This window comes from Theropithecus gelada, chromosome 4, assembly GCF_003255815.1.
Source record: "Theropithecus gelada isolate Dixy chromosome 4, Tgel_1.0, whole genome shotgun sequence".
In the NCBI taxonomy this organism is placed as follows: Eukaryota; Metazoa; Chordata; class Mammalia; order Primates; family Cercopithecidae; genus Theropithecus; species Theropithecus gelada.
Genome location: NC_037671.1, coordinates 84,559,526 through 84,573,602, shown reverse-complemented (window position 1 = coordinate 84,573,602; position 14,077 = coordinate 84,559,526). Strand labels below are relative to the sequence as shown.

General features: G+C 37.6%; 1 protein-coding gene across 30 annotated transcripts in view; it reads left to right on the top strand.

Annotated features, from left to right (window-relative positions):
- SNX14 (sorting nexin 14) overlaps positions 1–14,077 on the top strand; it is a 94,648-nt gene that overhangs the window by 15,840 nt on the left and 64,731 nt on the right. For 15 of the 30 annotated variants that reach the window (XR_003119046.1, XR_003119048.1, XM_025382919.1 and 12 more), the window contains 5 exons: positions 4,009–4,129; positions 5,978–6,054; positions 6,135–6,213; positions 10,750–10,793; positions 13,539–13,626. Coding sequence is in view for 19 of the 30 variants with exons in the window: in XM_025382919.1 (XP_025238704.1) it covers positions 4,009–4,129; positions 5,978–6,054; positions 6,135–6,213; positions 10,750–10,793; positions 13,539–13,626 (409 nt within the window). In the remaining 11 variants the exon portion in view is untranslated. The remainder of the gene's footprint in view (positions 1–4,008; positions 4,130–5,977; positions 6,055–6,134; positions 6,214–10,749; positions 10,794–13,538; positions 13,627–14,077) is intronic. The other 15 variants (XR_003119047.1, XR_003119049.1, XM_025382928.1 and 12 more) reach the window with 4 other exon arrangements.

The window sequence follows — 14,077 nt, the reverse complement described above, 5'->3', positions numbered from 1 at the left end:
TATCACCATTTAAATGTCATCAGGTTTTTAACCAAAAACCTTAACTTATTGTCCCCCTCCAGTTACTGTGTTAGCTCTCCTTTTATTTAGAAAGAGAATTACCTACATTTACCAATCCTGCTTCCTCACCTCCATGTCACTCCTCAATCTGTTGTAGCCCTTTGCCATTCTAAAATTGTTTTTACCTAGTTAATCAGTGCCTCTTTTATCGTGAAAACGAATGGGCACCTCTCAATCTTTATTTTACAAACATTTGGTCATGTTGTCCACTTCATTTCTGTAGAGTTTTTTGTTTGTTTGTTTGTTTGTTTTTGACCTTGCCAGTTTTTGTGACTTGACCCTTGGTTTTCTTTCCAACTCTTCTAATTGCTTGATTCCTTTATAAATTTCTTTTCCTCTGCCTAGTTCTTAAATATCTTATGCTCATTTCTTTTTTAACTCTGTAGATTCTCCCTGGGTCATGTCATTTATTCCTATGGTTTCAGTGATATTTATGTTGATAATTTCTAAATCTTTATCCTTAGCCCATATTCTCTCCAGAGATTGAGACTACCCAATATTTAGGTGCTTGTGGAACATTTCTGTATAGCATGCTTTAAAATACCTGGAACTTAACATGTCCAAAGAGAACTGATTTTTCATCTTTCTCTTCTGCTTACTTTATTTATGTATTTATTTATTTAGAAGTAGTCTCGCTCTGTTGCCCAGCCAGAGTGCAGTGGCGTGATCTTGGCTTACTGCAGCCTCCACCTCCCAGGTTCAAGTGATTCTCCTGCCTCAGCTTCCGTAGTAGCTGGGATTACAGGCATGCGCCACCATGCCCAGCTAATTTTTATTTTTATTTTTATTTTTAGTAGAGATGGGGTTTCACCATGTTGGCCAGGCTGGTCTCAAACTCCTGACCTCAAGTGATCTGCCTGCCTTGGCCTCCCAGAGTGTTAGGGTTACAGGTATGAGTTACTGTACCTGGCCCCTTCTGCTCACATCTAATCAACTACTTAATCCTCTTAATTTTTCCTCCCAGTGTCTCTCAAAATAATTCACTTTTTAAGATCTCTAAGTCTCTTTCCTAGTTTAGACCATCACTGACTCTCATAGATTACTGCAACAGTTTTCTAACTAGCCTGTGTGTTTCCGGTCTAGGCCATTCTCCATATTTCAGCCAGAGTGGTCTTCCTATTATTTAATCTAATGATATCCTCCTGACAACTCTTGAGAATTCTTTAAAATCTTCTTAAATCTTTTCATTGTCTCATAGGTATTACTCTTGATGGTAGATAACAGAAACTCAGCTCACGCTAGGTTTAACAAAGGGCAAGCCTTGGAAGGTTTTGTAAGTGCAGAAATAACTGGAGTGTAGCTGGGCCCCAGAAACACATGGAAGCAGGATTTGGAATACTGCTAATACTTTCTTCCCCTTCCTTTTTCTCCTCCTCTCTGAATTCTGGCATCCTTCTCTTCTCACTCCTCTTTCCTTTAAGTGACAAAGCATATGGCTGTCAGTTTTATTACAGCTTCACATTTCTACTATCATGAGATGAGTGAGACTGGTTGGACCCCAGTTCATGCAATTTACTCTGTTTAAAATGTCTGTTACCTACCAGGTTGTTTCAGATGGTGTCCATCCCCGAACCAGTCAGCTGTAGGTAGGGAAGAAGATGCTGTGATTGGCCTATTTTGTTGTTGTTGTCATTTTGTCTATTCTTAATCCGGTCTTGGGTGAGGGAGATAGAATCTTTTTTTTTTTTTCGAGACAGAGTCTCGCTCTGTCACCTGGGCTGGAGTGCAGTGGCGCGATCTCAGCTCACTGTAAGCTCTGCTTCCCGGGTTCCCGCCATTCTCCTGCCTCAGCCTCCCGAGTAGCTGGGACTACAGGCGCCGCCACCACGCCCGGCTAGTTTTTTGTATTTTTTTTTTTTTTTAGTAGAGACGGGGTTTCACCATGTTAGCCAGAATGGTCTTGATCTCCTGACCTCGTGATCCGCCCATCTCGGCTTCCCAAAGTGCTGGGATTACAGGCCTGAGCCACCGCGCCCGGCCTAGAATCTTAAGGAGATAAAAGCTCTTGTTCCCATTTAAACTTCATGAATAGAGAGTGTAAAGAAAGAACACTTTGCAGAAGAGATGGTAGTCTCTACTGAAGCTACAAATTATTAGATCCCTACAGTGCATTTTCTTGTAAGATAATACGGGCAGTCCCTGCTTTGTCTGGTAATGAGGGTCTGTAAAAACGATTGTGCAAGCAGAAACTGTGCAAAATGGTTTTAATCAATGGGAAAATTATGATTGAGTTTTAAAAAATTTTGTCAAAACATTGAGAACTCTCATTGTCAGTTGTAATAGTATAGAGAAATTAAAAAATAGTAAAGTGAGTAGTACACTGTAATTTTAAACATTAGAAACATTGAAAATTAAAGTGTTTTATTTCTTTGTAAAAAATATATTAAGAGTAACTTAAACAGTGTTTGTCCTCTTCTCATCTGATAACATGGGATATGGAGCGGATATCTTTTTCATGCATATGTGAATTACCATACTCCTAAGTTTGGATCAACTTTCAGTGTTTTATCCAATGTTGTGAAATCTCCAAGAGTTCCTTTGCTGGTATCACTTCTTCTGGGACATTTTCATCCTTGTGCCACAACCACTCTTCTCATTGATGTCAGTAAGTTCACTACCTTTCTCTGGCTGCATAGAATCTGTGGAACAGCAGCACTGTCATCATTCCCACAGTCAACTATTTCTTCTGTAACTTCATTTACATTTGATTTGAATTTTACTTCTTGCATTATCACTGTTCATTTCTTTGTTTCTCTTTAATATTTGTGGGCCAATGGCCGTTTTTGTAAAATGTATTGCAGATTTATTATTGGGAGACAAGGAGGTAACACAACTCCATGGTTTCCTGTCTGTGCATGCACTGAAGAACACCAATTTGCAGTGAGTGACCTGTCACTGACAGAACCGATGTGATTGGTCACTGATCATAATGCACATCTGTTATTTATATAGTGATTTGTGGACTGATGAGTTAGCGGCGAGTTTGTACTTTATACAATTACTCATAGTTTAATATATAATACTGTGGTCATTGGCATTTGAACTGTGTTGTGGGGGACTGGTGTTATTTAGTACAATCATGGTATCTGAAATTTTTGCATATCAGAACTGCAATGTGAGGATTGCCTGTATTAAGACACACATTGCCTATTATATAACACTGTATTATTTGGCTTCTGCTTTTGCTTTTAGATTCATCTTAAGGCCTTCTTCCTTGGAACTGTGCTCACACAGACCTAAGCCCATGTGTTTCTCTCAAGTTTGAATTCCCCTGCCTCTTCTCCACATACCTCTATCCTATCCTCTTCTGTTTATTTGCTCCTACTTACACTTTAAGTTTTTCTGTAGATATTGCTTTCTCTGAAAAAAATTTTTCTGTTCTTTTCAAATTTGTTAATCAGCCTGTGGTATTCCCATATCATATAAATTTTCTGTTGTAATATCACATATGTGATCACATAGTATTGTGCTTATTTTTACTTACGTGTCACCATTACTAGACAGTGTTTTCCATGCAGGTAGAGACTATATGCAGTGCAGTTCTTTACTATATTCCCAAGGCCTACCTCTGTCTAGAACAAAATAGGTAATACTTAGTAAAATTTTGTTGATTTAGTGAAAAATAATCAGAATTTTGGTGGGATATGAATACTACAATATCATCAGAAGGTATTCTGGAAGAATGTAGTATAGACTAGTTAAACATAGGTACCAGTTATGAAATATTGATCATTTATTCTTCCTTATACTTTAAATGAAATATATATTTGATAGCATACATTTTATGATTCTTGTATTTAATACATTACAGAAAATTAATCATAATTGGAAAAATTGCTTCAATCTGATATTGTAGGTGCTTAATGAATGCTTGTTAAATCAGTTACTCAGTAACTTAGAATTATGCATTTTCTTTGGTTCTAATAATTATTTTCATTTATTTTTAAGGTATATTCATGTTTTAATGATCTTCTGGTCATTTGTTGCTGGAGTTGTCACATTCTACTGCTCACTAGGACCTGATTCTCTCTTACCAAATATTTTCTTCACAATAAAATACAAACCCAAGGTAAAATTATGTGTTCTTATTGTTAAGAATCAATGTGATCAATGTGTATGAGCCTAAGCTGTTTATTATTTGAAAGCCTGCTAAAGCAGTGTATTTTTTTAATTTACAAAAATTTTCTTTTAATTTCTTCCCTTTTTTTTTCCTAGGTACTGTGCTAAAATCAGTGATTTAAAAAAATCCATCTAACTATTTAATAATGGAAGTCCATTAGAAAATTTTCAAAATAAGATTTGTATATGTGTATGCTTTTAAGGCATACAGTTCTCCTAGAGGAGCTATAAAGAGAAATTATTGTACGAAAGTTTCAGAAAGTTGGAATCCACAATTTTAGGGTGTCCTCTATTAACCATGAGGACAATAAATTAAATCAGAGGTTCACAAAGCTGGTTTTACAGTAAATCTCCTGGGGAATTAACAGATTCCTGGGGTGTACCACCAGATTTTGATTGAATAGTTCTGGGTTAAAGCCTTGTTATCAGTACTTGTTAGAAGCTTTCCAGCTCATTCTGAGGCACAGACTCAGGAAATTCTGGGTTAAATGATCTAATCCTGTTAAATTCTTAAATGTTTGTGTGCTTCATAGAAACAGAGATATAATTAGGCAGTTTGTATAACCAAAGTAATTTATTTCTGAAATTTAATGAAGGGTGGTAATGTGGTGAATCTCTCTCTGTAAAGCAAGGTTCTGGTCTGTAGATTAGGGTTTAGTGGGATATCTTTTTCTTTTTCTTTCTTTTTTTTTTTTTTTTTGAGATGGAGTCTTGCTCTGTCACCCAGGCTAGAGTGCAGTGGTGCCATTTTGGTTCACTGCAACCTCTGCCTCCCAGGTTTAAGTGATTCTCCTGCCTCTCAGCCTTCTGTGTAACTGGGATTACAGGCACATGCCACCACGCCCAGCTAATTTTTGTATTTTTAGTAGAGACGGGGTTTCACCATTTTTGCCAGGCTGGTCTCAAACTCTTGACCTCAGGTGATCCACTTGCCTCGGCCTCCCAAAGTGTTAGGATTACAGGCGTGATCCACTGCACCTGGCCTAGTGGGATATCTTTAAGTCTTAATAATTCTTTAAGTTGATATAGTATCTTGTCTTGGGTTTGTTGGTATTTCTACTCAGAGGAAACACAACTGAAAGTGGTGCCCCATATTTCATCAGGAACCGTAGTAGTTACCTCGTACCTTTGTCATTGAATTCAAGATTTTGGAGAAAGAGAAAATAGTTTTTTCGTATTATACCTTTGCAGTAGAGTGTCACTTTCTTTTTTCTTTCTTTTATTGAGACAGGCTAGAGTTGCACAGGCTAGAGTGCAGTGGCAGGATCACAGCTTACTGCAGCCTCAAATTATTGAGCTCAGGAGATCCTCCTGCCTCAGCCTCCTGGGTAGCTGGGACTATAGGCATGTGCCACTACACCTGTCTAATTTTTTTTTTGGTAGAGACAGTGTTTTACCATGTTTCCTAGGCTGGCCTCAAACTTCTGGGCTCAAGCCATCCACCTGCCTTGGTCTCCCAGAGTGCTAGGATGATAGGTGTGAGCCACTGTGCCTGGCCAAGTTATCACTTTCAAATGTAGACTGAAGCTTTTTAAAGTGATCATAAAAATTGATTTTAACTTTAAACTTGGAAATTTGGGTTAGGTATTATAAGGCATTTCATGTGGTATTTTTTTCTCTGACAGTTTAGTTTAGCCAGTATTATGTATTACAAAGAAAGGTTTCACTGTTAAAGTAGACAGAAAATGTTCTTTGAATTTATACATTGATTTTAAAAACTTCTGAAAAGTTGATTCTTTTAAATAAAGATGATATGTAAAGACAGATCTCCCCACCACCTCTCATTTTCCTTTTTTAGCAGTTAGGACTTCAGGAATTATTTCCTCAAGGTCATAGTTGTGCTGTTTGTGGTAAAGTGAAATGTAAACGACATAGGTAAGTTAAATTTTTTTTATTTGTTGATCCTTCTAATTACATTGGATTTCAAGTGATTTAGTTGTATAATTTTTCTTTAGGCCTTCTTTGCTACTTGAAAACTACCAGCCATGGCTAGACCTGAAAATTTCTTCCAAAGTTGATGCATCTCTCTCAGAGGTAACTGATTTACTTAATATTATTAATAGAAAGTGTTAAATGTCTGTGGAAAATTTTTCCAGAATTTTTTATCAAAAAATTTAATTATGGAGCATCTTAATACATGTCACTTAAATCAGTTCTGAGTTAGGTAGTTGATTATTGCAGACTAAACAGCTTGAATAGTAAGTTAGAAATGTTTTTGAATCTCATGTTTAATTTAGACATTTTCAGCTAAGGAAAGCACTGGTTTATCTGAAACAGTCATAAAGATGAAAACAGTCATCTTTATGATAGGGCAGCAGAAATATCATTTTGTAATTCCAAAAGGAACTCTGGACTGCAAGGAGCAAATCAATATATATCTTACTGAACTATTACCCCAGTTTTGACACTAACCGAAGGGTAGAGAAGGGAATGGGATATTTTTCACTATTTCTGCATAATACAGGAATGGAAAGCATGTTCTCTTATCTTTGTTATAGTCAGATTTTATATGTATCTTTTTGGTAACATGTTTTAGTTGTTTTAGAGACTTGTCTTCTCAGTGGATTTGACAAAACACTCAAGTCCCGGAAGGCAAGGAATGGGGTCTTATTTGTTCCTAGCACCAAGTATCAGGTCACGTATATTGTTGGTAGCTGATCAAAGTGTATTGAATTAAATTGGATGCTAATTAGTTGAAGAATAGCAGTAGGCATCTGAATCCCACTTAATTCTTCTTTCTCCCATTTTGTATCCTGCATAAAAGCCCATTAAAACTTGGCATTTTTTTCTTTGCTTCTCTAAGGCCTTTTTTTTTTTTTTTTGAGATAGAATCTTGCTCTGTCACCCAGGCCGTAGTGCAGTGGCACGATCTCACCTCACTGCAACCTCTGCCTCCCGGATTCAGGCGATTCTCCTGCCTCAGACTCCCGAGTAGCTGGGACTACAGGCGCACACCACCATGCCCAGCTAGTTTTTTTTTTTAATCTTTTTAGTAGAGACGGGGTTTCACTGTGTTAGCCAGGATGTGGTCTTGATCTCCTGACCTCGTGATCCACCCACATTGGCCTCCCAAAGTGCTGGGATTACAGGCGTGAGCCACCGTGCCCGGCCTCTAAGGCCTTTTTCATCTTGAAGATGCCCTGATTTAAGACTTCTAATATGGTAGCTCCTAGCCACGTGTGGTTATTAATAAACACTTGAAGTGTGCTAGTCCAAGTTGACATGTGTTCTGTGTATAAAATATATAGTGGATTTTGAAGATTTCGTAAGAAAAGACTTAGAAAAAAGGAATGTAAAGTTTTTTTTTTTTTTTGAGACGGAGTCTCACTCTGTTGCCCAGGCTGGAGTGCAGTGGCGTGATCTTGGCTCACTGCAACCTCCGCCTCCCGGGTTCAAGCGATTCTCCTGCCTCAGCCTCCCAAGTAGCTGGGACTACAGGTGCACACCACCATGCCCAGCCAATTTTTGTATTTTTAGTAGAGACAGGTTTTTACCATATTGGCCAGGCTGGTATTGAACTCCTAACCTTGTGATCCACCTGCCTCGACCTCCCAAAGTGCTGGTAGTATAGGAGTGAGCCACTGCGCCTGGCCAAGTATCTCATTTTTTATATTAATTATATGTTGAAATGATAATATTTTGGATGTTTTGGGTTAAGTAAAATATAAAATTAGTTTCACCTGTTTCTTTTTACTTTGTAAAAAATGTAACTACTAGAAAATTTAAAATTAATGTGTGACTTACATTATATTTCTGTTGGAGAGTGCCAAGTTGAGGTTTGTTGAAGAAAACTTCTAACAAGAGTATTATTTGTGTCTTTGGCATGTCATTCATTCATAAAAATGAAAGGACTTATATAAAACCTGTGGTCCAGTACCTGGCACATACTGGTGCTCAGTAAATGTTAGCTGTCACATTTAAGAACATATTTTGGTATCTTATAGGTAGGAACTGGGGTAGGCCCTAGTGATTAAAAGTGAAGATGGTCCCTTTCTACCAGGAACTTTAGTCTAGAAGTGGAGGCAGGCATATAAACAGGTAATCACAATATAATTTAATGCAGGCAATAATGGAAAAAAAATTAAAGTATATAGATTAGTATAGAGGAGAAGTTCATAACTATTGAGAGGGACAATGAGATCGGAGAACTAGAGGTTTGCCAGACTAATAGTGTGGGAAAGGGTATTTCAGGATTTGGGTAGAGCTTTCAAAAGGAAAGAGAGGCTTGAAACAAGGTGGAATGTTCAGCAAACTGGAGAGTAAAGTGTGAGGGAGGATATGGGCAATAAGGAAACAATATTCTAGTAGCTAGTATTTATGATATACTTACTGTATATTTGGCATTGTGCTAAGCTCATTATTTCATGTAATCTACATATAACCTATGAAGTGGGTACTATTATTGATTTTACCAAAGGTAAATGGAATTTAGAATTTTAATAATTTTCTCAAGTTTCATATTTGGTTGATTACAGAACTCAATAAAAAACTCAGGTCTGGTTAAGTTCTTAATCAGGATTGTATATGGCCCTTTAGAAATAAGACTATCAAATGACTTTAAGGGCTATGTTGATGGAACTTAGATTAATTGATCCTGGAAGTCGATGATTTTCTAGAATTTTTAGATGTGACTCATAGGGTACACTGGGAGTGAAAAGGAAGTGATGCAACTGCTTCATGCCAGCAGGTCCCTTTCAAAATCAGTGCAATTTCACCTTTCTTATATATTGAGGATTTCATGCAAGAGGATGATGTGGTCAAATGTATGTTTTAGGTTACTTTGGCAGCTCTATTTAGGATGGAGGGGAGCGAGCTTGGAAGCAGGGAGTAGAGAGGCCATTGCTGCAATATAAGGGGTAAGAAAATGAGGACCCGCTGGGCGCGGTGGCTCACGCCTGTAATCCCAGCACTTTGGGAGGCCGAGGTGGGTGGATCACCTGAGGTCGGGAGTTCGAGACCAGCCTAACCAACGTGGAGAAACCCCATCTCATGTAAAAACACAAAATTATCTGGTCGTTGTGGCACATGCCTATAATCCCAGCTACTCGGGAGGCTGAGGCAGGATAATCGCTTGAACCCTGGAAGCGGAGGTTGAGTTGAGCCGAGATCACGCCATTGCACTCCAGCCTGGGCAACAAGAGTGAAACTCCGTCTCAAAAAAAGAAAAAGAAAAGAAAAACACTACTTAGGATATAAAATCAGTAGGACTTGATTGGTTGGATGTGGGGAATAAAGGAAGAACAAATGTTTAACGATAACTTGTTCTAGTCTCCTCTCTATCCTATTCATTGTTCATTGTTATCCCTGTTTATATGTATTTTCATTTCCCAACACATATAAACAGTGCTTAGTGTTTGTACTAAAACATCTAAATTATTGTTCCCTTAATATTTAAACTAGAAAATTCACAATCTTTGTTATTGCTGCCAGAGAAAATATATGATCTGATTTTGGAAGCATTAGATTCAATATGTCGTTTTCTTCCCTCCCTACTGCTTTTGTAAGTTACTGCCCAATGTTGCAACTCCTTGTAAAAATTATGACATACTGCTATACCCAAATCCAAGAAATGGAAGATTTAACACCCACGGTTTGTTTTATTTTGTTTTGTTACTTTTTCACTTACAAAACTTATGTACTGATTTGAGTGTACAGGTAAAATTTTCACAAAGCGAACATATCTGTGTAACCAGCATTCAGATCAGGAAACAAAACATTACCAGCATCCCAGAACTCCCCTTTGTGTTCCCCTCTAGCCACTATACTCCCTTCAAAGGTAACCACTAACACCTAATTTTGACCCCTTATGTAAATCTTAGCTGCTTTTTTCTTCATTATATTCTGAAAATACTGACTTAGAAAGTTAGGAATGGAAAGGACTAACTTGCTGTTTTTCTTCTTTCCATAGCACATTTTTGGTTCCGTTAAGCTTCAGAGTCAGCAACAATTTATTTAACTTTTTGTTTGATTATGGAAATATTTAGAAATATGTGCATGCCATTCTAATAGTAACTTTTCCTATTTGTGAAATTTTTATGATTTTCCAAGTGTTTTCTCATATGTTTTCTATGATCCTCATAATCATATAAAGTTGAAATATACATTTTGTCATGTGAAGGTATTATATTACTGTCGTTATTTGTTTTTTTGTTTTTTGTTTTTGTTTGAGGCAGAGCCTCACTCTGTCTCCCAGGCTGATGTGCAGTGGCAACATCTTGGCTCACTGCAACCTCTGCCTCTCAGGCTCAAGCGAAACTCCTGCCTCAGCCCGCCAGATAGCTGGGACTACAGGTACACGCCACTACACCCAGCTTATTGTTGTGTTTTTTGTAGATACAGGGTTTCATCAAGTTACCCAGGCTGGTCTCTAACTCGTGAACTCAAGCCATCCACCTGCTTTGACCTCCTAAAGTGCTGGGATTACAGGTGTGAGCCACTGCTGCCGGCCTGCTGTCTTTATTTGTGATAATAAAATTGGTTCTTGGTAATGTTACATATTACCAAATAGTACCGTTTATTTTCCAAAAACTAATTCGTTTTATTTTTCTTTAAAAAATAATTTTTATGCAGGTTCTCGAATTAGTGTTGGAAAACTTCGTTTATCCGTGGTACAGGTATGTTCTTTTTATAAGATCTTTTTTCTTTGATACAGTGAATACTACTGAGTTAAGCATGTTAATGACATGTTTTTGGTGTAGACTAGGATTTTTCAACTTTGTCATTGTTGACATTTTAGCCAAAATAATTATTTGTTGTGGGGGCAGTACTGTGCATTACATAATTAGCACCCCTGGCCTCTCCCATTAGATACTAGTAGCAGACATCTCTGCCACCAGTTGTGACCAATAAAAATGTCTTCAGAGGTTACCAGATATGACCTGGAAGGCATAATTGGCCCTAGTTAAGAACCACTGATGTAGGCATCAGTCAGTTAATAATTTGATGATAAAGAGGAAGAAAACTTTGTGTTTTGAAAGAAAAGTAACTTGTAGAATTCCTTATCACTTCTAAATATAGTGATTTAATAATTTTGTATGCAGTTTTCACCTTTGAAATAATTATACCTTTTGGAGGGGAATCTGTATTCACATATTTCATTAAATTGAAAGATAGCTTCAGTAGTTTTCCTGGAGAATTAATGGTTTTTTTTCCCCCAAGTACCTTGTTTTTGGTGTATGCCATGTATGTACAAGGGCCTTATGCTTTTGAAGATACAGAAAATACTTTAGATTTGACAGAAATCTATTTTGAAATTAGAGAGATCCAACTTATATCATGTAATAAATACATATTTTCTTTTTTTTTTTTTTTGAGACAGAGTCTCGCTCTGTCGGCGCAGGCTGGAGTGCAGTGGCCGGATCTCAACTCACTGCAAGCTCCACCTTGCGGGTTCACGCCATTCTCCTGCCTCAGCCTCCCGAATAGCTGGGACTGCAGGCGCCCGCCACCTCGCCTGGCTAGTTTTTTTTGTATTTTTTTAGTAGAGACGGGGTTTCACCATGTTAGCCAGGATGGTCTCGATCTCCTGACCTCGTGATCCGCCCGTCTCGGCCTCCCAAAGTGCTGGGATTACAGGCTTGAGACACTGCACCCGGCCATAAATACATATTTTCTTAAATCAGCATCATGTGTTTAATATATATTTGAACACTTGCACCTCCATGGCTTGTACATATGTTGTTTAATGACATCTACCCTAGTTTTATATTGATTCAGTCTATTTTGAATTTTCTTTTCTTTTCTTTTCTTTTCTTTTCTTTTCTTTTCTTTTTTTTTTTTTGAGATGGAGTCTTGCTCTGTTGCCTAGGCTGGAGTGCAGTGGCGGATCTCAGCTCACTGCAACCTCCACCTCCCAGGTTAAAGCCATCCTCCCACCTCAGCCTCCCAAGAAGCTGGGATTACAGGTGTGTGCCACTATGCCTGGCTAATTTTTGTATTTTTGGTAGAGACGGGGTTTCGCCATGTTGATCAGGCTGGTCTCAAACTCCTGACCTCAAGTGATCTGCCCACCTCGGCCTCCCAAAGTATTAGGATTATAGGTGTGAGCCGCCATGCCTGACTGAAATTTCTAATTAAAAAAAAAGCCGGGCTTAGTGGCTCAAGCCTGTAATCCCAGCACTTTGGGAGGCTAAGACAGGCGGATCACGAGGTCAGGAGATCGAGACCATCCTGGCTAACACGGTGAAACCCTGTCTCTTCTAAAAAATACACACAAAAAAAACTAGCCGGGCGAGGTGGCGGGCGCCTGTAGTCCCAGCTACTAGGGAGGCTGAGGCGGGAGAATGGCGTAAACCCGGGAGGCGGAGCTTGCAGTGAGCTGAGATCCCGCCACTGCACTCCAGCCTGGGTGACAGAGCGAGACTCCGTCTGAAAAAAAAAAAAAAACAAACTACTAGTTGAATTCACCCAGAGTGTTTAAGACAAATTTAATATCGTTTCTATGCCATATTTTCCTGGAGAGCTATGTAAATTTAAACATTTGATTCTGCCTTAACTATCTGGCATTTGTCATTTAATTAAAGCTGATGGTGAGGCCTTTTGTAAAATGAATCTTTTCTTGAAGACTCCCTTACCTTCTCCCATCTCTGCATTATGACACTTTAGACATAAAATCTAGTTGTATTTCTAAGTGTGAAAGTAAATATTTTCTTCTCAGTTGTAGCTATTGATGCTGTAATATCCCTTTCTTTCCGGTTAATCGTGGGAAGCATGGTTGATACAATTATCTTTCCTATTCTGCCAAGAAAGTTAACAACACCATCATTGAGTTACAGATATCATCGTTTCTTTTCTTGCCTTTAATTAGGGAAGTGTTCTAATTCTAGGGCCCTTCAAACATCAGGAAAATGTAACTCCTCAGTTGAAGGTTGTCAGAATTTCTGTTTTACAAAATGTCTGAGTTTCAGTTCATTAAATTTCTTTTTCAAATGGAGCATACCTTTTTTGTTTTAATTTTAGAATTTATATTATTTTATAAGTATTTTAAACTAGTTAAAAATTTTGTATTAATTCTATTGCTTCTCCAAAGTTATTCATTGTTTTATTTCTTTGAACTTTCTTTGATGTTGCTTAGAACATGATCTCAGTATTGTAAAAATAAGACTATGTAGTTGTGTATATCTGCAAGGAAATATATGTTATAATTTAGTTAATAGTGATTATGTCTTGATGCTAGATTTATGGTAGATGTTTTATTTTTTGTACATTTCTTACTGTTCTACAGTGAAATGTATTATTTGTAAATGAAAAAAGAAAAGTAGCTTAAGTAAACAGAAAAAAGGAAAAATTTCCCTTGGTTTGTAGAAAGTGAAACTGTATTTCTCTGAACTTCTGAATATTTGTTTTTCTCCTTATTGAAGGGATGTGACAGATGATGAATCCTTTGTTGATGAACTGAGAATAACATTACGGTTTTTTGCATCTGTCTTAATAAGAAGGATTCACAAGGTATATATTTTTGATGAGAAATTTGGGAATTTGGGGCTTTATCATTTAATGAAAGAGATTTAAAACAATTTTTTGTGGGTACATGGCAAGTGTACATGTTTGTGGGCTACATGAGATACTTTGATACAGGCATGTGGTAAGTAATAATCACCTCATGGAAAATGGGGTATCTATCCCTCAAGCATTTATCATTTGTGTTACAAACAATCCAATTATACTCTTAGTTACTTTTAAATGTACAATTAAATTATTGACTATAGTCACCCTGCTCTATCAAATACTAGGTCTTACTCTTTCTAAGTGTATCTTTTAGGAGATTATTCCAAACTTTTTTTTTTTTTTTTTTACTCTAGACGGAGTTTTGCTCTGTTGCCCAGGCTGGAGTGCAGTGGCATGATTTCGGCTCACTGCAAGTTCTGCCTCCCAGGTTCACGTGATTCTCCTGCCTCAG